Raw genomic sequence first — 26834 nt, 5'->3', positions numbered from 1 at the left:
CATTTTCTGGCCATCTCAAGCTAGGCATATTGTTAGCCTGTTTGTGCCATGAACTGTTGAATTCTATCGCCCCTAACTTGTATCTGACATACATTTTGTATGCTGGGGTACATTCTGGGGAGTGCTGGCTGACAAGAGCAAATACAGTAAAGTCCGGATCAACATTTGAGAAGCTTACTGGGACCAGGCATCCTAAAAGCTTTCTGATTTTTTTCCTGGCAAAATAAGGTATTTGCAAATATCTTCGGTTTAACCCACCCAAGCAAGTCTTACTTCCCAACAAGCTATACTTGCTGACAAGTTGCTCTGGGCGAAATATTGCGTGCAGTTTGAAGGGTCCCAGCTGGGAGTGGGAGTCTATGGAGAGAAGACCGCTGATGGAGGGTAGTGTCTGCTGTGAGCAATTAAATCTTCATGATAGCAGGGATCCCTGAAACCAAGCGGTCCATTCGGCAGGTTCCTCCATCACGTCTAGTCAAGGTGCCCTCGATCTCAGTGGGGCTCCACATTGGGTGCCATTTTGAGACTTCAATTCAACCAAAATAGAGCATTCTGAGACAGAGTACCAAAATTGCAAGGTAAGATTTAATGTGTGCATATTATACACTCGACTGGACTTCAGGTTCATCCACAATCAGTATTTCATGGAGAGTGGAGAAGTGAAGGGCCTGAATGGTTCACTGTGTCTTTTCTTATACAAAAAACAAAGCCTGCATCAACATATGCCATTTGTCATTTGTTGTTCATTTGCAAAAGATAATAACATAAATATGTTCAGACTGCATTCGCAATGTTACACCTAATTCCAAGAGGGCAGGGCAACTTATATATTCAACAGATATTATTGCTATGTCACTAGTCTCCTGTTTGCTTATGGCTTAATTACACACACTTTCCACCAGTTCACGGGTGGTGACTGGCGGTTGCTGTCCTTAAACATAGAACCTGCCTGCCCTGCGTTCCAACAATAGTCACCCTATTTGCACAACCTTAAAAAGATACCTTTCGTGCTTAAAACAAAATGGAAGTGCGGAACACTATGACTCAGTATGTAACTAACCTCTGCTTAGCTAAATACTATCTTAAGACTGACTGCATTAAGAGAGTCAAACCATATTGAAATAGCTTTTCTTACTTCGCTGAATGGGAGGATCTGCCTTTAATTTTATTCAAACTAGATTTCAGTGAAGGCCAGGCAGCGAAAACATTCACTCTAGTTGGACCCAGCCTTGTAATGACTGATGAAAGCCATGAACACATTTCCATTCTACTCGATGATTGACAAATGCGACCCTCCCCCCATTTTGAACATTACTAAGAGTTCAGGGATTTTGATCGCAAAAAGGGGCTAAGAAAATGAATATTACTATATTCTAAGATGAGGCTGCATGCGACGCATGTCAGACAGAACCTGCTGGCTTTGCCAATTCTTGAAGAATGACACTTATACTAGTTAAACTGAGCAAGGCTCTTCTCTTTTTGTGTAAATTAGTATTGCTTCAATTCAACAGCAATAGCCTTGTGCCTAATCCAGAGGGATGGTGTTTAGCTGTTTGGCTCCCAGTCCCATTTTGCAGTCAAACATCTGGATACAAAATGTGGAGAAGAAGCGCAGTGGTATTTTAGCTTCTGCTAATTGATTTGAGATTTTATTGTGCACCAATGTCTGGCGGTAGTCTGATATCCTAGTATAAAATGCAGACCTTTTTATGATGCCTATATAGTGGAGCCAACCAACTATATCTATCTTAGTGTCTTCTAATTTTCCGTGCCCTTTAGAAACTGGGACAGTGGCACATGATTGCGCTTTCATAAGGTGTAAACTATTGGGTATGGCCTTTGAGGTCAGTCAGTGGGCTATATATGGGCACAAATCCTGAGCATGGAGTGACCAGTTTTTGGCAATTTGAGTGTTACATTGATATTGTGCTTAATATGTCATGCTAATGACATTTTAAATACAGTTAATGCGCATTACTATAGCTAAATAATTAACCATTTGGTGGCAGTTTTAATGCAGCCTGTCCTGCACAGGTTCCTGGCTTATTTTCCCAAAGCTGCAGATTCCCGTTTTTAAATGTTTGTGATCCAAGCTCAAATCTTCAGCCTGATCTAACCCAATCTTGATCGTAATGCTTATAGAGCCACCATTCATAAGCCCTGGTACAGTTGCAATTGTGCAGCCTTTGCTCGATCTCAATTTGACGGGTATAGTTTCACTTGTGGGCTACAGAGCCAATGTGTTTTGAAGAGAAGTGGTGGCTGCATGCAGTGATGAGGTGGACCAAAAGTGGTGCAGCGGTTTCACTGATTTTACCCACAGCCATTGATGCTTTATTTCCATGTAATCACTAATCTAGAATGTCACATTACTGTTAAACTCCGAATGCATTTCTTCTGTTTTCATGCCTTACTATTTCAATGAGTGTGCTTCTATGCTGTGCAAGTTAATTTCAGAATGTGCCATATTAAGCAGTGCTTTGTTTCATTCTTGCAGGACAGTAATTTAACCTGGTATTCAGAAAATCCGGATTTCACAAAGTGCTTTCAAAACACTGTCCTGGTGTGGATTCCCTGTGGTTACCTCTGGATTTTTTTCCCAATCTATTCCATTTACCTCTACAGTCATGACCATGGTTACATTCAAATGTCTCCTCTCAACAAAGCCAAAACAGTAAGTCCGATATTGTTATTTTTCTGGTATATGTCAATGTAATGTTATGCATTGTTTGTTACACTACTTTCAACATTGAGTTTGTCTCTTGAGTGGAACGTTGAACGTAGTGCTTGAGTGCATGCTTGCTGCCAAGTAGGTAAGTGACAAGTTTGTATGGCTTCATGACAGACGAAGCAGGTACTTATTGGCACAATTAAAAAAAAAAACATTTAGTGTAAGATTTTAGAGCCAGAATTCAATTAAATGTATTTGAATTGAGATCTTTTGTGCCCTCATACGCATGTGTCCTTACTCAACCTGCACTTTTTAGTGCTTTTCATTTTTTCCTATTCTTTACCTTTTCACCCACCTGGCACACGTTTCTTCTTTGTAGGTTGATGTAGGCTTTTGTTTGACTGTGCTCATGTTAAACATGGTTTATAGTATGTAATCTGCGTCCGCTCCCTCAACCAAACTAAACCAGCCCACAGCAAAGCTCAGGCTGCCTACAATCCAAACTAAACCAGCCGGCTGATTTTTATTTTGTATTATTTTGTTTTCCTTAACCCCCCCCCCCCCCAATCATCTTCACCTACCATAGGTTAACATTGTTTTTGATAACATGCACTGAACAAGACAGTCATGTAGATGACCAGGCCTTTTAAAATGGGCCTTCTCCCACAATGACCATGGACGGCTAGCTAGCTGCCTGCTTAATAGGACTGACATTGTGGGCAGTAGAATTTTTCCAAAACGTCTGAAAATCAAAGTTCCATTGCACTTTATAGTCGGTTATTCCAATTCCTTTCAAAATGTATCCTATTCCTTATTCAGAAGCATGTATAAAATGAAAGATTTATGTATTTCTAGAGTCATCAAGCTGCAGCTGAATGCTTCCCATTTACGAAAACATTGTTATAGTAAAACAAAACCTTGCATTCGTGATTTTCTTCATCAACACATTGCGATCAATTTAGAGCGCGCTTTTTGTCAAATGAAGTCCAATGCTACATATAAATACTTCTCATGCTTATCAAAGCGTAGCCACCATCTCAGTCATTTTGTGTTGATTCAGTGAGCTCTGCTGAAGAGAGGGACCTAAACATCGCACTTGTTGCACCCATCCTGCTCATAGCCAGTATACAGAGGAACGAGAGATGTACATCGCTCGTGACCCCCACCCCCCTTGCTGCTTCGATGATGTATCGCAGGTGCGAGAGACGCTGTTCACTCAGACGGCCATTCAGACCATATCCTGATGACGATGCAGAAGAGACAATCCTGCAATATATAGAGCAAGTCGACTGAATGCAGCCACATAGAGCCAGTGACGTCACGATTGATATCCTCACATAGATGCATTGGAAATGAAGCACATATGCAACCATGCATGAAGCTACACAGACATTTTAGTTTATTGCAGATAGACACAAAGGATATCCATTAGGGCACCTGCATGTAGCCAAACCAGAAAATCCTCATCATTACAGACAGGTGAACCATTTCGTGGTCCTTATACATGTGACCTGAACATGGTGGACAATGCCGCAGTGATTTTTAACAAAAATGAGAGCATGATTTTTATTTTAACAAAACAAATAAAAACTTTTGTTTTTAAGTTTGGAGTAAGCGGGTAAAACGGCGGAGGGGGTTGGGGCGGGGCTATAAACAGGGAAAAGGGGGCTGGGAAAAATAAGAATTTGGTGATTTTTTTTCAATTCTTTTTAAAATGTTGGTTTAGTAAAATAATAATTCTCAGACGTTTTGGGATAAAATCGCATAGATCCGACCATGCCTATTAATTCGAGCTGGGTATAGATTGCTGTTCCCACCAGATTGAATATAGTGAGATAGAAATGTAGCACAGGTTCAAAGACCAATATTCTGTCGAGATTGGGGAAGGTAAATTATTGGTAACATGCAGCACCTTCAGAGTTGTTCTCACTACTTTGAGTGTTGCACTTGGCCTGGTACCTGTCCCAGGCTGAGACGACCCTGCCTATCCAATCCCTATTCAGCTACTCAAATGAGTGTATACAATGTTGCATCGGCCAACCACCTTTCACTGACCTGTAACTTTGTTTTTGGAGTTGGTCTCAGGAGCAGCCAATAGATGCACTAACACCTATAGAAAAGTTTATGTATCTTTTTTTACTAACCTATCCCGTAGCATGTTAGGTTTTTGGGATGTAACTGCATTTTGTACCATTAGTGATTAAAACCAGCTGACAACTGCCTAGATACTGAGTGATCGTGTGGAATGTTACGTTGTTCATGCTGCAATCATTGTAATTAGAACGCGTAATAAAGACAGTTGAACTTTGCTCTATGGCTGGGTCTTCTGTTCTTGGTGCAGGGGATTTCCAGGGCCCAGTTCCACTTGCCTGTTAAGATTTTCACAGAACTGGTAAATCTTCATGACCTGGGTCAACCCCAGACCTTTTGCTTTACTAGTGGGATATTTTTCCTGAAAACCTCTGAGTGGGAACCTTTTTCTACACTCAAAGAATCTTTTACTCTTTTTATGGGTGTCATTTATATGACTGTCCATAGTGTCTTTTGAAAGTTATCCTTTTTCCCAACTTTTTGGCAAGAAGTGCCTGTTGCTGGGTTGCCCTAGGGGCTCCCCTTATAACTTTCTTTTGCTGACCTTGTGAGAACTACAGTTCCCAAGGGTAGAAAGGATCTTTGGATCCCTTTTACATGTTCTGTGAAGCCAGCACAACCCACCTTATTTGGAGTGCTTGGGAGATACAGTTTTAATGTGAAAGGGGATACATTGTAACAATTCTGTTACAGGGACACACTTGCCTTCAATGGCTGGTGGCAGCGATACCTTGTATTAATTTGGTGCACCTTTACCGTGGGCTGTGTGCAGTACAGGCACCCAAGAGTGCTAATTTTACCAAAATGGGCCGGTCTTCTTTTTTCGCCATTTTAGTGTTTCTTGTCCTTTCTTGTTCCTTCCCCTGACATCAATGGCTGGAAATTCCTTTGTGTGATTTTTACCTTTGGTGGGAGTCCCCTGGACTCATCGCCCAGGCTCGAGTCTGTCTGTGAGGGCAGCAAGCCAAGGAGGAGTGCAAAACTCCACAGCCCTTTTTCTTACGCCTTGCTTGAATGTGGACAAATCCCAATAGGGGGGGCTGGCTGTCCTGATTGGACACCCAGACCCGCCTCTTCTTGAAAAATCCAAGGAGAGAATGCAGAAGTTGTGTTGTAATTCCTGATGATAAATACTGCAAACCTGGAAGCTGAAGACAAGTTGACCACTGTAACTGAAATCGATGACTGTGTAACCGGTGCCTCCTGTAGCACTTCCGTCCTATCGACCTGGGGACTCCGAAAACAATGACCCAAACCTAGAGCCTGGTGAGACCCACTAGAATCAAGACCTGCATTTTGAGCCATCCCACGCATTGCTGCAACCTTGTTGCTGTGACCTTTCCTTGCTGCAACCTTGCATTGCTGCAATAACTCAATACCCTGGGACCTCCAGTTACTCTGTGGTGCACGGTCTTCCCAATTCCGAATCTCGCTGAAACTTCGTGGGTATCCTGGTGGATCTCCACAGATCCACCAGGATACCCACGAGGAATCGAGACTGAAAAGTCCCCTCCACAGAATGCTGGACCTTTGTAATGACAAGAATTCAACCACAATTTTCTGTCTTCTTCTGTGCTCCTTGAGAAGGCGCCAACTCTGCAGAACCGCATTCAGCTGCGAGGAAAACCTTGCCTAGAGCTGCCTTCATCGATCCCTGTTAAAGTTCCTTCTGAGGTCTTGTTTTTCAGACACCACGACAAGGAATCCACTGACCGAGTATTTGGCTGCAGATCCTGGAGTCGTCCTGCTGCAAAATCTTTTTCAATGCTGAGGTACTGTGTTGGCTTGGGTATGTACTTACCTTAAGTCTCAAGATTTCTGTGTAGCTGTAGGGTGTTTTCTGTGATGGGAGGGCCTCTCATCCAGTGCAACCAGTCCCACTGCTAGAATTCTGCTAGGGTGTCTTCTGTATAGCCCCTGGACCCTCTTCTAACTCAGAAGTACAAAACTCGCCTGTTTGCTCAGTCTTCCTAAGTAACTCTGACTTCTACTGCTTAAGAACCTAGATCCTACTGCCCCCGTCTGCCACTGAGAACACTCCTGCTTCAAGAATAAGGGAAAGACATTTAAAGGATTGGGAATTTTGCCTAGAAAAGGGAATATGTGTTTAAAAGTTACTTACTTGTAAAGAGTTGGTTGGTAACTGTAATGGTAACTGTAACTCTAAGAGTGAACAGTTACAAAAGTTCTTACTTGGATGTGTAATGCACCATTCTCAAAAGTATGGTTCATCTTGTCTTTCCTTAGAAACTGTTTTGCCATTCTAATAGAAAGTATATGTGAAGGTATATTAGTTAATCTCCTGTGATTAGGTTGTGCCTCTTCCCAAAAGTAATGTGTTGGTTTCACCAGCTTATTCTTTCACAATAATTGTATGAGTGTCCTCCAACTGGGTCTTGCTTCCCCTGACTTGCTGATAGCCTGTCCAGAATAAGTCTGTATTAGGTTGTTACCTACCTAGAATAACTGAGTCATTCAGTAAAGTGTAACATTGGAGTTTACTTTCCCTGTGCTATCTAACCCAGAGTCTGTGGTTCTAACTGCCCCTTATAAGTCCTACATCAGTCACTTGTATAGTTGGAAAAGATCTAACCTGGACTCCTTGTGAGATTAAAAAAGTATATGGGTTTGACTTACCTTGAGTTAGCTGTGTGCCATCCCAAAAATAATTTACAAGAGTTACTGTTTATTTCAATCTGTGTTTCATTGATCTCAAAAGCACCTGTTATTGAATATTACATCTTTGGGTTTTACTCCCTTAGTTATAACTGTTATCACAAAAGTAGTTCTAAGTTTTTAATGTGCCTGGAATAACCACTATTCACAAAAAGTATATTGTCCAGTCCACTGGCTATGTGATTTGTACCGGGTCACTGTACAACTGGTAGGGTCTACTGCCCTTGCATTACTGAAGGAAATTGTGAAAGCAACCATTGGTTTTTGCTCCCCAAGAATAGGTGTGATCTATACTGAATGTGTATGAAAAGGTGTGGACTTCCCTAGAACTACTGTTAGGTGTTCCAAATAAGGTTTATACTTTGGTCTGTTTACCTTCAAGTATAGTGTTTTTTTTTATAAATGTGATTTCATATAATGCGTGAAGTACTTATTTACCCCTAGATGTATCTGGGCCTTCCTCTATTTAAATAAATCCTTTATTTTTACAATGCAGTGTTTCTTTGGACCATTTGTATTACAATTTCATTTGTACTGATTCTATAGCCCTCTCTCCCAAGATGAGACTGGCTGCTCTGTCTACACTACCATGAACTCAGGTGGTACAGCCTTATACTAAGAGTGGAGTCTTGTACTGACTCAGTTGAGTGGTTTTACTAAGCCCTTAGTTGGACTTCAGAAAAACTGTCCTAACACGTGTACATCAGGAGTCTGTTAATAGACCCCTGACAGCTTTTGCAGGTTGTAGCAAGGGTATGGTTGCTAAAACCCTTCAGCAATAAGACCACCTTTTCTCATTGCATGCCAGAAGCACAAACCAAAAATACCATGCGTGGATATTGGAGAGGTCGTCGGGAGCCGCCTTGGAGAAGTTCCTGCCCGCTCCACGAGGGACGCCAAGCAGACAGGACGGCGGAGTGGCAGACTGGAGGGAAAGGCAGTGTCCAAGGACTTCAGCAGAAGTGTAGCCACAGCCATACTGCAAATCTTGGGAACGGAAATATGTTGTTAATTAGTTTTGTGTTATTGTGAAGGAAAAGGAAATTAAGAAAAACCTGTATTCTAGGCGTTTAGCTTGGTTTATGGATGAAAAACAAAGACAAGACAAAAAAGTTTACTAATTTTAGGCACAGAGCTTAGTTACGGAAGGTGGTTTCTTAGTTTATCTCTGAGATGTTATCCTATGCGACGGTATAGAAAAAGAACCATGTATATGTTGAAAATCCCTGCTTGAAGCCAGGAAGATGACCATATATATGTTCTGGTGTTTGTATTGTTGTGTTTTGAACTATTGTGAGGCTTTTTGGGGGTGTATTGTGAAGTATCAAAACCGTTCCCTTACATTTGTGACATCACATATAGGGTTCATGGTGCAAGTGAAGACACATAGTGGGTTGTAGGTGTGGCGATAGTGGAGGTCAAATGAAGAGGTGATGGTTTTTTAACATGGCGCAATGATGCTCGAGTTGTTATAGAAGATTGTACTCTTTTGGGCGAGGCTTGAAGAGCACATGAAAGAATTGTAGATTGGCCTTTAAGGGCGGGTAACACAAAGTGGGCAGTGCGTAGTGCACGCTCTTGTTGGTGGTAGTAAGCCAGAGAAGCTGTTGGAGGTTTTGTGAAGATTTATTGTGGCTTTGAGAGAGCAGGTTGAAAATTGATGGCAATTGCGAAATGCATAACCTGGTAATGTGTTAAACTGTGTAAAAAAAAAAAAAAAAAAAAAAAAAAAATCCGATTTGAGGCCAAGTAAGTTTCGGCAGTCAGAAATTGACATGCCTCCATGGTGGGGCACACTCCTTCAACATTTGCGCAAGTCCCTACTGTGATATCAAGACGAAATACCCAAGTATAGCATGGAATGGTCTTGCGATGCAGAGTGCAAAATAGCAAAGCCATGGCTCGAGAGGGCAGCCTTTACAAATGTGTGCTGCAACATATGACCATATATTTACATGTCGCGTATAAAGGGAAAACATTAAGTAAGCAGTTAACCATATTGGAGCTTTGGAAAATGTTTGAGGGCAGGGAGGAGGACCTACCCGATGAGAGTGGAAGCTGAGCCAACGCGATGCAGGTGGCAAAGCACCCATAGCTCCTCTTCCTCAAGCCGTGGGCCCCACAACCGAAAGATAGGGGTTTTACCCCTTGAAGGAACTAAAAGCAGTAGCAGAGTATACCAATCCCGTTTACTCACTACCCGCGTACAGTAGAGGACACGCTTGGCGGCGCAAAGCAAAAGAGCAGATGAGCAATGAGCGCAGCAAACTGCAAGTGAAGGTGACGAAGAGATAGAGGGGCATGAGGAAACAGTGGGGATAGTGAAGTGGTTGTGGCTTCAAATTAATGGGTAGGAGGACAGATATTGCTCATATTAAACGTGAAGAATATAAGCAAGCATACAGGCGCAGAGGAGGAAACTCGGATGCGGAAGGAAGATAAAGATGGAGACTTGGCAGAGATAATGGAGGCAGTAGAAAGAGGGGAAAAGGAGGAAGCAGAAGAGAAGGAAAGGAGTTTAGAGAAAGGAAGAGACAAAGAGGTAGAGGAAGAAGTGAAGAGAAGGGCAGGGCAGAAGAGGAGAGAATTGCAGGTGAAAAAAGAGAAACAAAAGTTGGAAGTTGAAAGGCTCATTAAGGGGCATCAGCATAGAGTAGAAGAAAGGGACAAAAGACTGTAACGCAAGAAAAGCAGAGAAAGGCACCTCAAGAGGTAGCGGACATGATGGGACAAATGCAGTTATGACGGAGGGGATACGGAGGAGAATAGGGATACTGTATAGGAGCAGTAGGTTTAACACCTTGGGCCCAAAGCTAAGCAAAAGTGTAGCAGGGTCTCCATTGAGGGGGGGGGAGGGGAGGGCAACAGCTCCATAGAGTAACCGGGAGACAATGGGAGAAATGCCTATTAAGGAGACTTAACTTTGAAGGAGAAGAGGACAGCGATAATGATGGTGAGGGAACCATGGGATTGGATGAGGACATGGGACAAGTGATGACATAGGGAGAAGGCCATGCTGACTGTCCAGGGAGATCAGCCCTCAGTGGGAGACATTATGGGATGGAGAGAAAAACATCAGAAAGATTAAGATCGGACCCGATGGGCGCCTTGAGCAACCCAAAGAGATTGTATAGTGCAGATGAATTTACCCTGTACGCACAGAGGCCAAGAGCCTTACCAGGACAGAAAAGAGCAGATATGAAGTTCACTGCCACCAAGGGAAGCGCGATGGGGCAGTAGAATGGACACCATTTCGGCTGTTAGAGAATAGTGGCGGACAGTATTATAGCGTGGCAACAGATGCGCAATGACAATTTGAGGTGCAAGCTGCCCTTGTTGACTGCAGGAGCGGGGAAATGGATGTGAGTTGGATGACATGAAGAGCTTGCACTCAGCCATTCTTGGGAGGTAGCTGGCTATGTGTGGTAATGGGCAGTGTATCCTGGAGTGACAGCACAAAACACGGCGCATGACAGCGCAACATTTAATAACTGCAGAGCAGCTGCATGGGGAAAGCACTGCGAGTACAGTATTCAGACACATCTGACAACGCTTTTATGGCCCCGCAAAATGCACAAGGATGAAGGCCCACTTCAGTATATTCAGGAGATACAAGGGCGTTGGTGTCTTGAGATGAGGGAACAGTGGGACAAAGCAGTGGGGTTATTTTATCATAAATTGAGCCAAGGGCTACAAGAACGGGTACAGAAATAATAAAAGAAGTTAGTGGGAATGCAAGTGAAGCCATGGTCCGAAATGCAGTTTACTATAGTACATTATTGCTGACTAATGCAGGAGAATGCGAGAAAGAAATGAAAGGAAACACGAAGAGGCAAAACCAGTACAGAATAAGTTATCAAAATACATCATGGAAGGGGCTGTGTTGACGAGTGGAGAGGGAGTAGCAGCCCTACAGATGAGGGGTGTATCAGCCACTTTTAGTCACTAAAAATAGGCAAATACTCCCAAAATATAACAATAGGGAGTACAAATACCCCCAACAAATAACAGTAAACTGAAACTTAGGACCTTGTGCCCCTGCTTTCACCCACACATCTACTTGGATATGTTTGGACCAGTAGTGCACATAGTGCGACAGGAAGAAACTATCATAGCTGCTTGATTGGAAGAAGTAACCTTGCATCTTTTAATGTGTATGAATAACTACGGGCAAAGTAATTATTATTGTGAAAACCTATTTTACTTGCTTAGAAAATACTCCCATTAGGAATTGGGCTTACTTTTTTACTCCCTATAAAATAATTTTACTCCCAACTTATAGGGAGTAAAAAACTCCCACTTCAAAATCTTATCTGGAGCACTGGGGAGTAGTCAATGAAAATGCACTGGACCGACCACAGATGGCAGGAGGATGTTTGCCAGGAAGGGGAGAAACCTGTCACTGGCCACAGGGAAGAGGGATGCACCAGAGAAGAGGGTTTGGATATCCAGTGCAGCAGAGCGGAGACGGATTTAATGGGGGGGGGGGGGGGACAGCCAAGACCTATTGGGGGGTGGGGTCCACCTAGTTGCTGGGTGTGCGGTAGAGTAGGTCACATAGCAAGAAAGTGCAGGACTGGAGGCGGAATGCAGCAGAATGGAAGGGCGACATATCAATCGACATACCAGACTGAACAGCCCGACTGTTATTCCCAAGATCACACGCAGTTGCAGACCTATTGGGCGCAAATGACACCAGCACAGCAACCATCAAGACAGCAACATCAGCACATGGAATACACATCGCAGACATAGGGACACACAGCCATTACAGGCAGCTTAGCAGGTACTGATAGAGCAGAATGACATTGCCATGAGACCCACAGTCCCCACATTGCAGACCCCAGTAAGGAAACTAGTGTAGGGGTGTTGAGCCTTGAACAAGAACAGGGATGATAATGTTTCAACAATAGGACAGCCCACAGACAGACCTGATGTGTTCAATCCTATCCATTACACCTGACCCGAATGAGGAACCACGTGTAGGTGTGACCATAGGTGCAAGACTTTCTTCTGGATACGGGAGTGACCCAATCCTCTATTAGGGAGGGGAAATGCCCAATGTCCAGCTTTGCCATGAATGCGCAGGGGTTCTCTGGGTCTACAGACTAGGTTCCTTTTACCGATGAAACTCCGATTTCAATAGGAGTTCTTGACCTTTCCATGTCACTGTTCTATTCCCGACAGACACCAGTTAACATAATGGGAAGAGACATGATCCAACTCAACACGATCATTGGGGATAGTGTGCTTGACCCCAGGAATTCCTTGCATTAATGCACAAGAATGTATTCAAGCCTTTGGCGGGCAGACCGTGCAGAGGGGGGGGGCAGTGAATTTAGGAGTTATTTCAATATGGAGTGGAAGTACTACTAGCATGGCTTCCAGGAATGCATGGTAAATTACTCTGCATACCTGACGGGTTTTTTATTCAGGCCAGAGATGTCCTTAGACGAGAAGGACAGGTGTTCCCATTAGAATTAGAGGTAGCTATAGTAAGGAACGGGAGGGTTGTATTACACTGGACAGATGACTCGGGACGATCATGGAGAACAGTAATCTTGGTAGGAGAAGGGCACCGACTGACCGACTTGACCGATGAAGAGTTATTTCCGCAACTACTCGGACCTCAAGACCTTGTTCTGCGTGAGCATCACTTACTGGGTGAGAATTTGGTGCACAGAAGTACCACAGAGAATGGCCATGTTGAAAAAGTGCCAGCACCATTTCTTGAAGCAGACTTGGTGCGAGTGCCGAGCATTCTATGGGCAAAAGCCTGTATCACGTGGGATTGTTGAACGGAATAGGAGCAGTCAAGATCAAGCCAGGAGCAATCTTACGGAGGGTAAAACCATACCCTTTGTCCAGGGAGGCAGACGGGGCATTTTTTAGGCCGACCTCTGCATTAGTAAAGCAAGAAGTGTTGGTTGCATCAGAATCAGTGTAACACAGCAGTGTACCCAGTGAAAAAAGTGACGGGGGGGGGGGGTGATCATGGCTTTTTATTCAGGACTTGCATCCTTTGAACAACATTGTCAAGGCAGAATTTCTGCTAGTTCCCAACCCAGTGACAATATTATGTAGCATTCACCCGGAAGATGCTCCCTTCACAGTGAAAGATGCCTTCTTTCCATCCCTCTCCATGAAGAGTCGCAAGACAACGTTTCTATATAGAAACACAAGTGGAAATGCACAAGACATCCTCAGGGGTACTGTGAATCGCCCTCCATATTCAATAGGGTACTTAAGATGGACCTAGGGAATGTACAGATGGACAGCACGATTGTTCATTATGTAGATGACCTCTTGGTTTGTAGCAAGAATGAAGAGAAGCGCAGGGAGGACTCCGTACAATTATTGATTGTGTTAGCAGAAAAGGGTTACAAGGTAGAGAAGGCAAAACTTCAATATTGTCAGAGCGAACTCTTGTACATCAGACAGATGATATCCCAGGAAGGCAGAAGGGTAACTCGAGAAAGAGCAGAGGCGATTTTCAGAATGCAACTGCCGCGGACTGCTATGGAAATGCAGCAATTCTTGGGCCTCTGCAATTACTGCAGAGCGTGGATGTTTGACTACAGCACACACGAGAGACCTTTTAAGCAGGCTGCGGGATGCTCAGGGGGGGTAGCACGGTAACCTGACATGGACACAAGAGATGACTGAGGCATTTTTGGAACTGAAAGGGGCAATATGTACATTCCCAGTGTTTGGGATTCCTGACTATTTTGAGGAGTTCTACTTATTTTCACACTCCAGTGGAGCAGTGATGACTGCAATGCTCGCTCAGAAAATGACCTTAGGGCACAAACAAATAGCTTATTACAGCAGGCGATTCAACCAAGTGATGAGAGAACACTCCTTGCTAGCAAGCACTGGCTGCTGCTTCATTTGCAGTAGAGAAGTCAGCAAGAATGACAGTGGGGTGCAGTACTACGTTCTGCATGGAGCATGCCCTTTTTGTCATTCTCAAAAAAGCCCAAGAGCACATTTACAATGCAGAGGGAATCGGACACAAGGTGATTATCTCTAATCCAGCGATAAGGTGGTAAGGTGCAGTATTGTAAATCAGCAACATTTATAGTAGAATCAGTACAGTGAAGGGACTATGTACATGACTACCACATATGCGACAGATTATGACGACATTCCTAGGGTAGGAGAGAATGCACTCAAGGAGGGTCGGGGGGGGGGGGTACTGGGGAGAAGTACTTTCTATTGATGTGTCTTCGAGCATAGACCGGACAACAGGAGAATGACATACTGGTACGGCAGTGGTAAATCTAAAATCTGATGGGCCTGTCGAAGGAGTAGCAAGCACAAGATTGCCTATACATTTTTCACTGCAAGCAGCAGAATTAGTGGCTCTCGTGGCATTAGAAGTGCACAAGGAGGAGGAGGAGATCACTGTACCCTGACTCTGCCTACGTGACATCAACAGTACATTCAGGACTGTCCCGTTGGAACAGGAGGGGAGGGGCTATCGACATGCTGAAGGCACACCAGTGCAGCATGCACCCCCATTGGCCAGACTCAGTGCAACTCCCATCAACCATAGCAGTCGTGAAGTGCCAGGCACACATAAGGGGAGGACGCAATCTCCCGCAGTAACATATCCTTAGAAGCAAGGAGCGCAGCAAATTTTCACAGAAACGGAATTTGAAATGCCACCTAACACGCAAAGGCGTGTGAGCAATTTGATATTAAAGGAAGGATATAATTCATTGTCAGCGTTCCAAGGGCAAGAGACAATCGAAGATAAATAATTGTGGGTAAGGAGAGACTGCTCAATATCTCCTATGAATGCACTGTGACTGTGGAAACAGGAAAGCCAGCGATTCCTACGGCATTGCTGCAGATTGCATTGAAGCAGCTGCACTATCCCACCCACCTTAGTAAGGATGCACATGCTGCACACATTGTGGAAGACCAAATCCTACGGAACCTGTTGCCGCTTTTACGAGTTCTTGTGCGATTTGCCAGAAATACAGTGCAGACCACACGTTGCGTGAGGAGCAATACCGCGCCCTAATGGGCCATTCCAACATTGCCATGTGGATTATGTAGCCATGATCCAAGTATGCCAAGGATACGCAACATGACATTGGTCGTATGCCCTTTCTCCCGATGGATCGAAGCTGGTGCACGTTCGCACCGCGATGCCCCGAGTGTGGCAAAATTCCTCGTCAAAGGTTTTTCTACAATGGGGGAGGAACCAGGTCCTGCGTTCAGACAATGGGCCACACTATGTAAACACAACCTTTGAGCACATCAAAACCCTATTGGATTACGCACAAGTTATCTTGAGCTAATCACCCACAAGCTAACAGGTTTTGTAAACGCCTCAATGGCTTGCTCAAGGATAAAATCACCAAAATAAAAGTAACACTGAAGAAGGGATGCCTTCATTGTCTGCCCTTCGCCTTGTTTGCATTGCACAATCAGCCTGGATCCGACCACCATTTAAACTCTCATGAGGTGGTGACGGGATGCTGCATGCAACTCCCACTATAGCGTGCAGATGTCCACAGTAGCTCTACTGTCTTGGGTGATGAAATGCGTGACTGTGTTGCTTCAATGATGGCTAGAGCTTCTCAACAGCTTCAGTCGTCCCGGCAGGGGAGGTGAAAGAAGGATGGGGAAGATGATGCCCAAGTAGCAGACTCTGAACTGCTCAAACAAGCTCTGCTATATCCAGAAGACCAGGCCCTCCTACAGAATTTTACCCGTACCTGGTACAAGGCCCGTTTTGAGGGCCCCTTTGTAGTGCATCAAGCGATGGACAAAGGCATGAAGCTTGCTGGCAAAAAGGCCTAGAAAGCCCTGCAGAGATGAGACCTCCTCGGCCCAGTTTGTAGACGATCGGATGCAAGAAGAACCATAAGAAGTCACTAAAGCGCATGCTGATGAAATCGCAGACTAGAGCTAGACAGGAGCAAAGTGAACAGCTAGAATAGGCACACTGTCATTTTCCTATGCCAGGTATTCCCGCTAGGCATTCATCGTGAAAGTTGAACTGACTTGTGGCAAATCATTTCTATACCTGCACACCTCTGAAGACGTACTTTCCTAAATTCATCACAACATTTGAACAAATGATAGTGGAAAGTTATTTTATGCTTTCCTTCTTTACGTTGTACACACATAGCCATCATTGACTCAAGGCAATCCATCATATCGTACTACTCAATAATCCAAAAAGTAGATCCTTTTGGGAAGTTTCTTACAGCACTTCCATGATTTTACCTCTGTAGAGCTTAACTCGCATTATACAGCAATAGTAATGTATGCCAAAGACTTTTTCAAATTGTTGGAAATGGCCCAAAATGTCGCCCTCCCAATTGCGACGACTGAAATCCCCTATTTTTTTGTGTGTGTATATGTATATGTATATATATATATATATATATATATATATATATATATATATATATATATATATATATATATATATATATATTTTGTATACCTTGCTGATTCGGACCATTTGTCTAACGATGTGTGGTACAGGCACATGACCAAGGTGGGGAAGGAGAGTTGCTATGTATGCACCCTTATCCCCTAAGACATGAGCGATTTGAGAACATTCATAGCAACAGAGATCCCAGTGGCCAGAGCACAATGCCTTATGCACCTGTCGCTCTGCACCACAAGAGGTTGGTTTCAAGGGAAATGGGCTACATCAAGATAGATGGCTCAGAAGACGTTCCGATATGAAGACAGCTACATCAAGACTCAAGAAATGATAGATGACTATTGGAGTACTGACAAGATGGAGTACTTTCCTGACACGCCTAAAAATGGAGAAGCCAGAATAGTTAAACAAAAGGAGTTACAATATCCAAAGACCAGATAAAGGGACATGGGAGGGATGCTAGGATGCTGGGAGAGACCGCAATTGCTAGTTTATGGGCAAATATTCACAGAAGGAGGATGGAACGAGGGAATGGTAGGAAGGAAAGCGCATGCACTCCTAACAGTTCCAATTGAAATGGTGCAGAAAGAAAAAAAATGACGATTGTCTCAAAGATTGGGTGGCAAGCATAAAACTGCTCACCTGGGTGGAAAATTAAGCAGGTCCCATGCCAATTATACCATTCGAGAATGCTTCCAGAATGAAGGTCCAGTGAAGGTTGGAGAGAACAAAGGATGCAAGCAAATGTTGAAGATACCAGGCATGAAAGTTGCCACAGTATTATTAATGGACAACTACTAGGCGGGCATGTGGATCCAAAGCATACATGCAACTACCGCCAAAATTGGGAGGTATATGCTATTTGGTGCAACTGAATATACTAGCATTAGTAGTACCTCGGAAGGAGATACAAATGGACAGGTTCCCTAAAATGGAAGCACACCAGAGAAAGACTGTCCGCAGAACGCACGAGCGAAGAAAAGGAACTATGTTGCCCAAGATGGAAGACGCATTAGACCCGATACCAGCAGTGCACAGAGTGTTTAGTAGGACTGAGATGTTCTTTGCATCAGTGGTCCCAGGAACTAAGGCCAATACGAACGCTAAATGGTTCCAGATCACCAGATGGGGGGGGCTATTGCAGACAATAAACTTGACGGTCAAGGGGTTCAATGCTGGAGGAACTGTGGGCTGTAAGGTTGATGACCCTACAGAAAAGATGTATCTTGGATCTGCTTACAGATATGGAAGGAGGTGTTTGCACCAAGATCGGGCCTTCATGTTGCATGTTCATGCCTTCCCACGACAGGGAGAATGGAACACTCGCTGAGGCGATCATGCAACTATCCGACCTGTATGTTAAGATGTAGGCAGTGACGAACCCGAGAGAAGATGGAGATTGGCTGTCATACATAGTTTCCTGGGTACCATCATGCAGGGCTCACAAAATCTACTAGCCCACTAGCATTGGTGAGTAGTTTTTATGAAGGGTGACTACCATTTGCAGGATACTCGACCTTGCTGGCGCGTATGGGGATGTTAGAAACGTATTTATTTACTGAGAACACACTTTGTTTGCGGTAAATGGCAAATAAAAGTTTCACTGTGCATGCTTGACAGCATTGCACCAAATAACACTTTGTTTGCAGTAAATGGCAAATAAAAGTTTCACTGTGCATGCTTGACAGCATTGCACCAAATATGAATTGTGCTTATGGCTACATGCACCATTTTACAAAAGTACTGGTAAATAGTCACCTTGGGGCAAGTAAGTGCATTTCTCTCAGGTCGAGCACGTAAACTATTGAACTTGACCTGCAGGTCTAGTGGGAGGCCTGCATCATGGATGGCTCGCAGACAAAGTGCTGATAGCAGCATTAGTGCTAGTATTATTCGCCTTCTACGTTATCAGGATAGCAATAGCTCAATGAAACAAGACAACTGAAAAGACAACAGGGATGAAAAACACTTTTGATGTACTGCAATCACACCTGAAGCAGTGTCCTCTATTCCTGCCAGGTACACAATCTCCTTTAACCCCAGATGCACACAACTATTGGGGGGGAAAATGGGTATGGTGCAAGCCTGATTGAGATTGCTGCTGTATGACTTGGAGTTTGGATGAACAATTAAGACTTGCTGGACACCTAGAATGAGTGGCGACGTATGGATCCCGAAGCTGTACCTTACCAGAAAGAATACTTTTGGGAGTGTGGTCGACTTGTCAACCGGTGGGGTTTGGGGGGTGATTGAAGAGTGGGATCCTAAACATTGCTCTTGTTGCACCTTTCCCGCTCTGTCTGACAGAGAAAGGAGCGATTTACATCGCTCATGTCCCCCCACCCCCGCCCCATCAATGTATTGCAGGTGTGAGAGACTGTATTCACTCACAGCCATTTAGCGCATATCTTGAGAAGTGACAAGCCTTCAATCTATAGAACAAGTCGACTGACTGCAGCCACATAAAGCCAGTGACGCCACGACTGATCTGACATAGATGCGTTGGACATGAAGCGGATATGCATCCATGCATGAAGCTACACATATATTATAGATTATTGAAGATGGACACGAAGGATATGCTTATGACTCGCATAGCTAAAGGACAGACACACACATAATCCATTTGCTGAGCACAAAACCTCAAGATATGGACACCTTGCTGAGGCCTAAATGCAACTAACCAGGACAGCCATGCAAATAAAGATGGATGACATGGGTACATTGGAGAGAATGGGAGAAGCTTCGAGAATTTGAGACACAGAGAAAGCTGATAGACTGATGTTAGGGAGAATTATCTGTTGAGGCTAATTTCCCAAACCTAGTGGGTCCCCCAGCAGCTTTGCTGGATTTTTGGGGTTTATTTTTTTTCTCCTGCTAAGAGTGAGACTCTTTTCCTCCCACTCTTAGGCATGATTTGAGAATGTCCTTTGACTATGTAATGTGTTTTATGGGCTATGGGGTATTTTACTCCATAGGCTTATGTGTTTTTGGTAAGTGTGTTACATAGCACCCTCAGTGCAGTAACACAGGGGTGTCATAGTGACCCCCAAACATAGACTCCATGCCCTGGGACTGACTACTGCCTCGCAGGGCACGTAAAGTCACCATTGACTTTACTAGTATTAAATTGTGAACAAAACCAGTACAAACCATCATATTGTGGAAGTACTGGTAGGGGTAATTCGATTGCCCTGGGTCTGTTTTACAAGGGGGCACTGTCCAGTCCCCCCTTGTCGAGTTTCTGGCTGGTGGCAGTGGATACCACGCAAAACATTCCACCGGAATATTTCCTATGGGATTTTCCCATTCATTTTAAACGCATCACTTTTTGGTGCGATGTTAAAGATACCACCGGGTTATTTATTTAATATTTATTCCCCGGTTGGGTCTTTTTGCCAGGACTCGGTTTTAAAATGGCGTTTGTGTTCGCCTCTGAAACTCTAACCCAAGCGGAGCCCTTTGTTCCACGTTTTGGCGGGCTTCTCCACAGAAGCCCTCCAAATAGTGCCACTCTGTCTGGGCTCAACAGGATGTGTGAGAGGGGGATTAGGCACCCTGGACTGAGTTGCCTTGGCAACTCAAGTCGCACTCTTGTGTGATTGGCCCAGTGGTGAGCCGCCCGGCTCACCACTTGGCATGTTTGAGTGACAGCTAGGCTGATGAATGGGGGTTTTGCTGCATAAAAGCAGGTCTTTGGGGACTGGAACTTCAGAAGTCGCCACAGGACCTAAAGAATCTGAGGAGGGGAGAAGCTGAGCCATCTACAACGACGACACCACCGGTGGAATCCTGCTGTACGAAACTCACCACTTCCCCGACGACAGAGGAGATTTTCTTCCAGGAAAGTCTTCTTCCCCTTGAGCTGGTGGGACCAACCAGTTCGCCTGTTTCGCCTTCCTGGATCGTCTTGCGGTCGAATCGCCTGTGCCAAGCACCCCGGCGGCCACATAGCCACGCTTCATCACTACTGCGAATAAAAGGGTAGTACCCTTTAACCGGGAAACTCTGTGGCTGGTTTCTTCCCTGGCAGTGCAACGACCTCCAGCTTTCCTCCACGTCGAGATCTTCTCTTCCCCTGGACGAAGCTCCGACTTGCACCCGCTGCCAGGAACAACTGCCCCCGCTGGAGCTTTCTCACCATTTCAGGTACTGTCCCGCCTGGTCTCCCTTGCAACAGACTGTCCAAGGTGTCCTGTAAATCCTTGTCTCTCTATCCTGGGGTGACCTCGGACCTGTTAACATTACCTTTCGAAGGGATTGTGTCCTCCGACGTATTCCTTATCTTAGATATCTCCTTCCAGCTCTGCTGGCCTCGTAAAATTTTTCTCTAGAGGGCGCTGCGCGTCGACGTCCTCCGAGTCGATGTCCCTCGACAGCCGCCGTGTCGACGTCATCCTGCCTATAAAGGCCGCGCGCAGCGTCCGTTGCTCAGTTCCGTTTTTCCGCGCTTACTCAGTGCCTCGGAATACCGTTGCTCAGTTTTGTCAGGTTAATCCTAATTACCTCGATCTGTACTCGATGGCTTATTTGTCGGAACAGACCACTCCTCAGTCCGGCTTCAAAAAATGCCGAGATTGTGGGAAAAAGAGGTTGCTGAATGACCCTCCGAGTTTGTCTGTGGTGTTTGGGAGCTGAACACCATTGTTCGGAGTGCGAGGACTGTATGTCCATGACAGCTAAGGCCCTGAAGGAGCGTAGGGGGAAGCCGGAGAAAGGTAAGACTTTTAAAGCTTCTTCTTCCTCGACGAAGTCGAGACATTCGTCTCCCTGTCACCATTCGCGCTCCAGGTCCCGGAGTGGGTCCCATCACTCCTCGAGATCGAAGCACTCGAAGAGGAGACGTCGAAGATCCCCTTCTCAGTCTTCCTCTTCCTCCGTTTCTCCTAAGAGAATCCCTTGCCCCACGAAACATAGTTCCCAGGCTGAATGGGAGGAATTCCGCAAAAATATGATGTGCGTCTTCGAGAAAGCAGCCTCGACCCCCTCGAAGACTGCCGAGAGCGATGCTCTGGTCGAAAGACCCGAAGGTCATAAACGCTGCGAGTCGCAGTGCCCGGCGAAGGAAACTTCTCGAGTGCGTCTCGAACCCTCGAGTAAGGCTATGACCTCAAAACCTTCTTCGAAGGTTCCGTCGATGCCGAGGTCGGTGTCTTCGACGCCGTTGTCGAAGGGACCTTCGACACACGGGTCTGTCGACTCGACGCCATCTTCGACACCGGCGTCGACGCCAAGAAAAGTCACGGTTACCACACACCCAGTGGCTATCCCCAGGTCCTCTATGACGATGGCGTTGAGGTTGTCGACTTCCTCGAGCAGAATCCCAATTCTGTCCAGGTCATCGAGGCCTCCGCCTTTGTTTTCGACGCAACGCCCGAAGCCTTTGGCGTCGATGACATCGACGTTTTCGAGGCCGATTATGACAAGTTTGGCACCCTCTGCCTTGGAGATGGGGTTTACACCCTTTGAGTTCAGAACTATGTCCTCAATTAGGGAAGAGGGTGAATTGTCTGAACAAGAAGACACATTTGAGTTGCAGGGACCTGCAACCCCAGTTAGAGAGGAGTTATCCTCTGAAGAACCCAGGTTAAAGGATTTTCATGATTCCTTACATGAGGCAAGTGGGTTGGACACTTCCCCTGAGGTGGAGTTTGCTAGGCCAGATCCGGGGGAGCATGCTGAAACTCCCTATAGAGCCTTAATGGCCAGGATCAGAGTTTATGGGGTGGTCTGCACCTTCAGTCTTTCCAACAAGATGACCTCACGGACATTCTTGACAAAGGCCCACAGGGGATCCTATAGTGCCCTTTCATAAAGCTCTTCAGAGGAAGATTATGACGAACTGGGAAACCCCAGATGTCGTCCCGGCAGTAAATAAAAAACTGTCTACAAAATACAGGGTATCTTCTGCAGACCCGGAGTTTTTGTCAAAACACCCATCCCCAGAAAGTCTGGTGGTACAGGCAGCATCTTCTACTGATGTCAAGACTGTTACCCTACCGTCCCACAGGACGGGGACGATAAAAAATATGATGCTATGGCAAAGAAAGTTTTTTCGGCATGTAGCATGGCGTTAAAATCTGTTAATGCTACTTGCACCCTTGCTAGATTCAGCCATACACTTTGGGGGTGTGCTTCTACAGCGGCTGACTGCATTCCGGAGGGAGAAGAAAGGGAGGCGTTCCTGAATATCGTACAGGACGGTAAAGACGCTATGTGCAAATCCCTCCAGACGGGCATTGATTCGGCTGACAGTATCAGCAGAGCAATGGCAGCAAGTACAACAACCAGGAGATTCGCCTGGTTGAGTCTGGTTTTGCCCCAGATGTGCAAGCCAGGCTCTTGAACATGCCATTCGATGGCTCTTCTTTGTTCGGGAAAAAGGCGAATGACAGTTTAGAGAAACTGCAAACTTCAAAAGCAGCAGCAAAATCCCTAGGCGCTGCAATCCGTCAGACACCTTTTCGTCCCACAGGAACCTCTGCGAGGGGCAAGTCCTTTTGCTTCTACTCCGCATTCGGAAGAGGTAGAGGACGGCCGGCTCAAAGGGGACAAAGAAGAACTACCCGAGGTGGACTGGGTAGATATTCAAAAGCCGCAGCAACAGCAGGTGCCTCTTTACCATCGGCATCTGCATCAGCCGCCCCAAAACCACTCTGAGGACTTCCCTCACAGGACACCTGTAGGAGGCAGGTTGACTCAACATCTGGCGGAATGGCAGGCTATCACGTCAGATGCTTGGGCATTGGAAACAGTTGCCCAAGGTTACTGCCTGCCTCTCCTACGCATACCTCAGTCATCCACTGGGGATCAGCTCTCAGAAAGCTCCAGATCCGCTCCTCTTGCAGGAAATTTTGGACCTGCTAGAGAAAGGTGCCATACAACCGGTACCGGTGCCTGTAGCGGAGAGGAACAAGGGCTGGTACTCCCCTCACTTTCTCATTCCAAAGAAAGACAGAGGACTGAGACCCATCTTGGACTTGCGAGAATTGAACAAATTCCTCAGGAAAGACATTCAAGATGGTCACTTTCTCAGATCCTTCAGGCCCTTCAGTTCCAGGACTGGTTGGTATCTCTGGACCTTCAGGACGCTTATTTCCATGTGCCTATCCATCTCAAACACAGGAAATACCTAAGGTTCGCAATTGGCAACTCTCATTATCAATTTCGAGTGCTACCATTTGGGCTGACCTCCGCCCCGAGGGTCTTCACCAAGTTAATGTTGGTAGTGGCGGCAAGTCTAAGGAGGGAAGGGGTTCACGTCTACCCCTACCTGGACGATTGGTTGATCAGAGCTGTATCTTCGGAACAAGCTCAGATCCAGCTAAATCACGTTTGCCACTCCCTTCACAGACTGGGCTTCTCCCTCAATTTAAAAAAGTCATAAATTATACCATCGCAGAGACTCCAGTTCATAAGAGCAATCCTGGACACTTCCCTGGGAAAAGCCTCGCCACCAGAGGTGAGGGCTCAAGATATTCTACAGATGGTTACCAAGTTCCAAGATGCCCAACGTCTCCCAGCCTTCGACTTTTTGAGGTTGCTAGGCCTCATGGCATCCTGCATTTTCCTAGTGCCAGAGGCTCGCCTGAGAATGAGATCCCTCCAGTGGACACTGAGGACTCAGTGGTCACAATTCTCAGGGAGAATGACAGGTCTTCAGGTTCCCGACAGGGTGGCTCGAGACCTTCAGTGGTGGGCCTGTCAGGAGAACATTCTGAAAGGAGAACAGTTTTGGCAACCCTGGCCGGAGACCAGTAGTCACGGATGCCTCACTCACGGGGTGGGGAGCCCTTGCCAACGACTTGACCATCAGCGGTCGTTGGTCTCCATCGGAGTCCAGACTACATATCAACCTGTTAGAGCTGAGAGCCATCCGACTTGCGCTGAAGGCGTTCCTGCCAGCTGTACAAGGGAAAAATGTCCTGATAATGACGGACAACACGGTGGCCATGCATTACCTCAACAAAAGAGGAGGCGTAGGATCACTACCCCTGTGCAGAGAGGCGATGCAGCTTTGGTTTTGGGCAAGCCAAGAAGAATCTCTCTATCAGCAGTTCACCTAGCCGGAGAGAAGAACTTGACAGCGGACGCTCTGAGCAGGCAGAGCACACTCTCCCACGAGTGGGAACTAGCTCAGGAAGTCCTTCAAGAGATCTTCGCCCTTTGGGGAACCCCTCAGGTGGATCTGTTTGCCACCAGTGTCAACAGGAAATGCGATCTGTTCTGTTCAAGGGAATTTCCCCCGAGAGTAGCTCTGGGAGACGCGTTCATAGTGGACTGGGAGTTTCCGCTTCTGTCCGCGTTCCCACCGGTCCCTGTCATTCCTCAACTGATCAGGAGGTTGAGAAGATTCAGGAAAACCATGATCCTAATTGCCCCGGATTGGGCCAGGAGAACGTGGTACCCGGACCTTCTAGACTTGTCCATCTGCCCTCCAATTCGACTTCCACTCAGAGATAACCTACTATCGCAGAAGGGAGGTCAGGTTCTCCATCCAGACATCAAAACCTTCAACCTTCACGCTCGGCTTCTGAAAGGCTGAGGTACAAGGATTGGGACCTCCCTGATGATGATATGGAGGTGTTGCTTTCGGCAAGGAGGCCAGCAACAAAGTCTTTATACCGCTGCCGTTGGAACAGATTTTGCAGCTGGTGTAGAGAACAGAATATCGACCCCTTTTCATGTGGTACACCAATGGTTTTGTCCTTCCTACTCTATTTGGCGAATTCAGGCCTTCAAGTTGGCACAATTAAGGGCTATCTCGCAGCGCTATCCATCTTTAAGCGCACTGCGGAAGAACCATCCTATTTCAAGTTACCCTTGGTGTACATTTTCTAAAGGGGTTAACCAATGTTTATCCCCCCAAGACCATTCCAGGTTCCCCTATGGGATTTAAACTTCGTCCTAACTTTCCTGATGGGCACACCTTTCGAACCACTCCATTCTTGTCCGTTAAGATTCCTTACCCTTAAAACTGTTTTATTAATAGTAATTACATCTGCTAGAAAGGTGAGCGAATTATAAGCTCTTTCTTGTAAACCCCCCTCATACAATCTTTCACAAAGACAAAGTTGTCCTGCAAGTGAAGCCTAATTTCCTGCCAAAGGTGGTTTCTGAATTCCATATCACTCATAAGATTACCCTACCATCTTTCTATCCTCCTCCTCCTCATCCGGGGAAAGAGGAAGAGAGGTTACACAGGCTGGACCCTAAAAGGGCTTTAAGTTTTTAAATTAGACTAGCCAGGATAAGACAAGCAGACCAGCTGTTTGTAGGTTACACAGGTCACAAGCTGGGGTTATCAATAACTAAGGAGACCAGTTCCAGATGGATCATTCTAGCCATTTTGGAATGTTATAAACTGGCAGGGAAAGAGCCCCCTCAAAACCTTAGGGCTCATTCGACCAGAGGTATTGCAGCTTCATCAGCCCTCAAAAGAGGTGTGCCGGTTAAAGACATCTGTGCGGCCGCTACATGGTCGTCTGTCCATACCTTTACACGATTTTACAACTTGGATTCCTCCTCCAGTCAAGAGACTAGGTTTGGAAGGGCTGTACTGCACTCTATTCATCAATAGAAGACAGCGTGAAGTCAGTACTCCCTCCTCCAATAATAGAATACTGATATGGGAGCCTATCTAAGATAAGGAATACGTCGGAGGACACAATCCCTTCGAAGAACAAGTTACTTCTTACCTTGTAACGTTTTTTCGACGGGCTGTTCCTCCGACGTATTCCTTATCGACCCTCCCATCCATCCCCGCAGTTCTACTTCCCTTGTTTTTGCAGCTTACGCTCCTTCAGTTTGATTAGTCTAGTCCAGACAGAAATACTGTGGGCTACAAAACGGAACTGAGCAACGGACGCTGCGCGCGGCCTTTATAGGCAGGATGACGTTGACGTCGATACGGCGGCTGTCGAGGGACATCGACTCGGAGGACGTCGACGCGCAGCGCCCTCTAGAGAAATTTTCCGAGGC

The 26834-nt window shown here is 45.7% G+C and overlaps 1 protein-coding gene across 2 annotated transcripts in view; it reads left to right on the top strand.

Moving 5' to 3' along the window:
- ABCC1 (ATP binding cassette subfamily C member 1 (ABCC1 blood group)) overlaps positions 1-26834 on the top strand; it is a 2255476-nt gene that overhangs the window by 35020 nt on the left and 2193622 nt on the right. For both annotated transcript variants that reach the window (XM_069647115.1, XM_069647114.1), the window contains exon 2: positions 2498-2674. In XM_069647115.1, coding sequence (XP_069503216.1) covers positions 2498-2674 — 177 coding nt within the window. The remainder of the gene's footprint in view (positions 1-2497; positions 2675-26834) is intronic.

This window comes from Ambystoma mexicanum, chromosome 2q (assembly GCF_040938575.1).
Source record: "Ambystoma mexicanum isolate Mex_15411 chromosome 2q, UKY_AmexF1_1, whole genome shotgun sequence".
Lineage (NCBI taxonomy): Eukaryota > Metazoa > Chordata > Amphibia > Caudata > Ambystomatidae > Ambystoma > Ambystoma mexicanum.
Note: the sequence above shows the minus strand (reverse complement) of the source record. Positions and strands in the feature narration are given on the sequence as shown.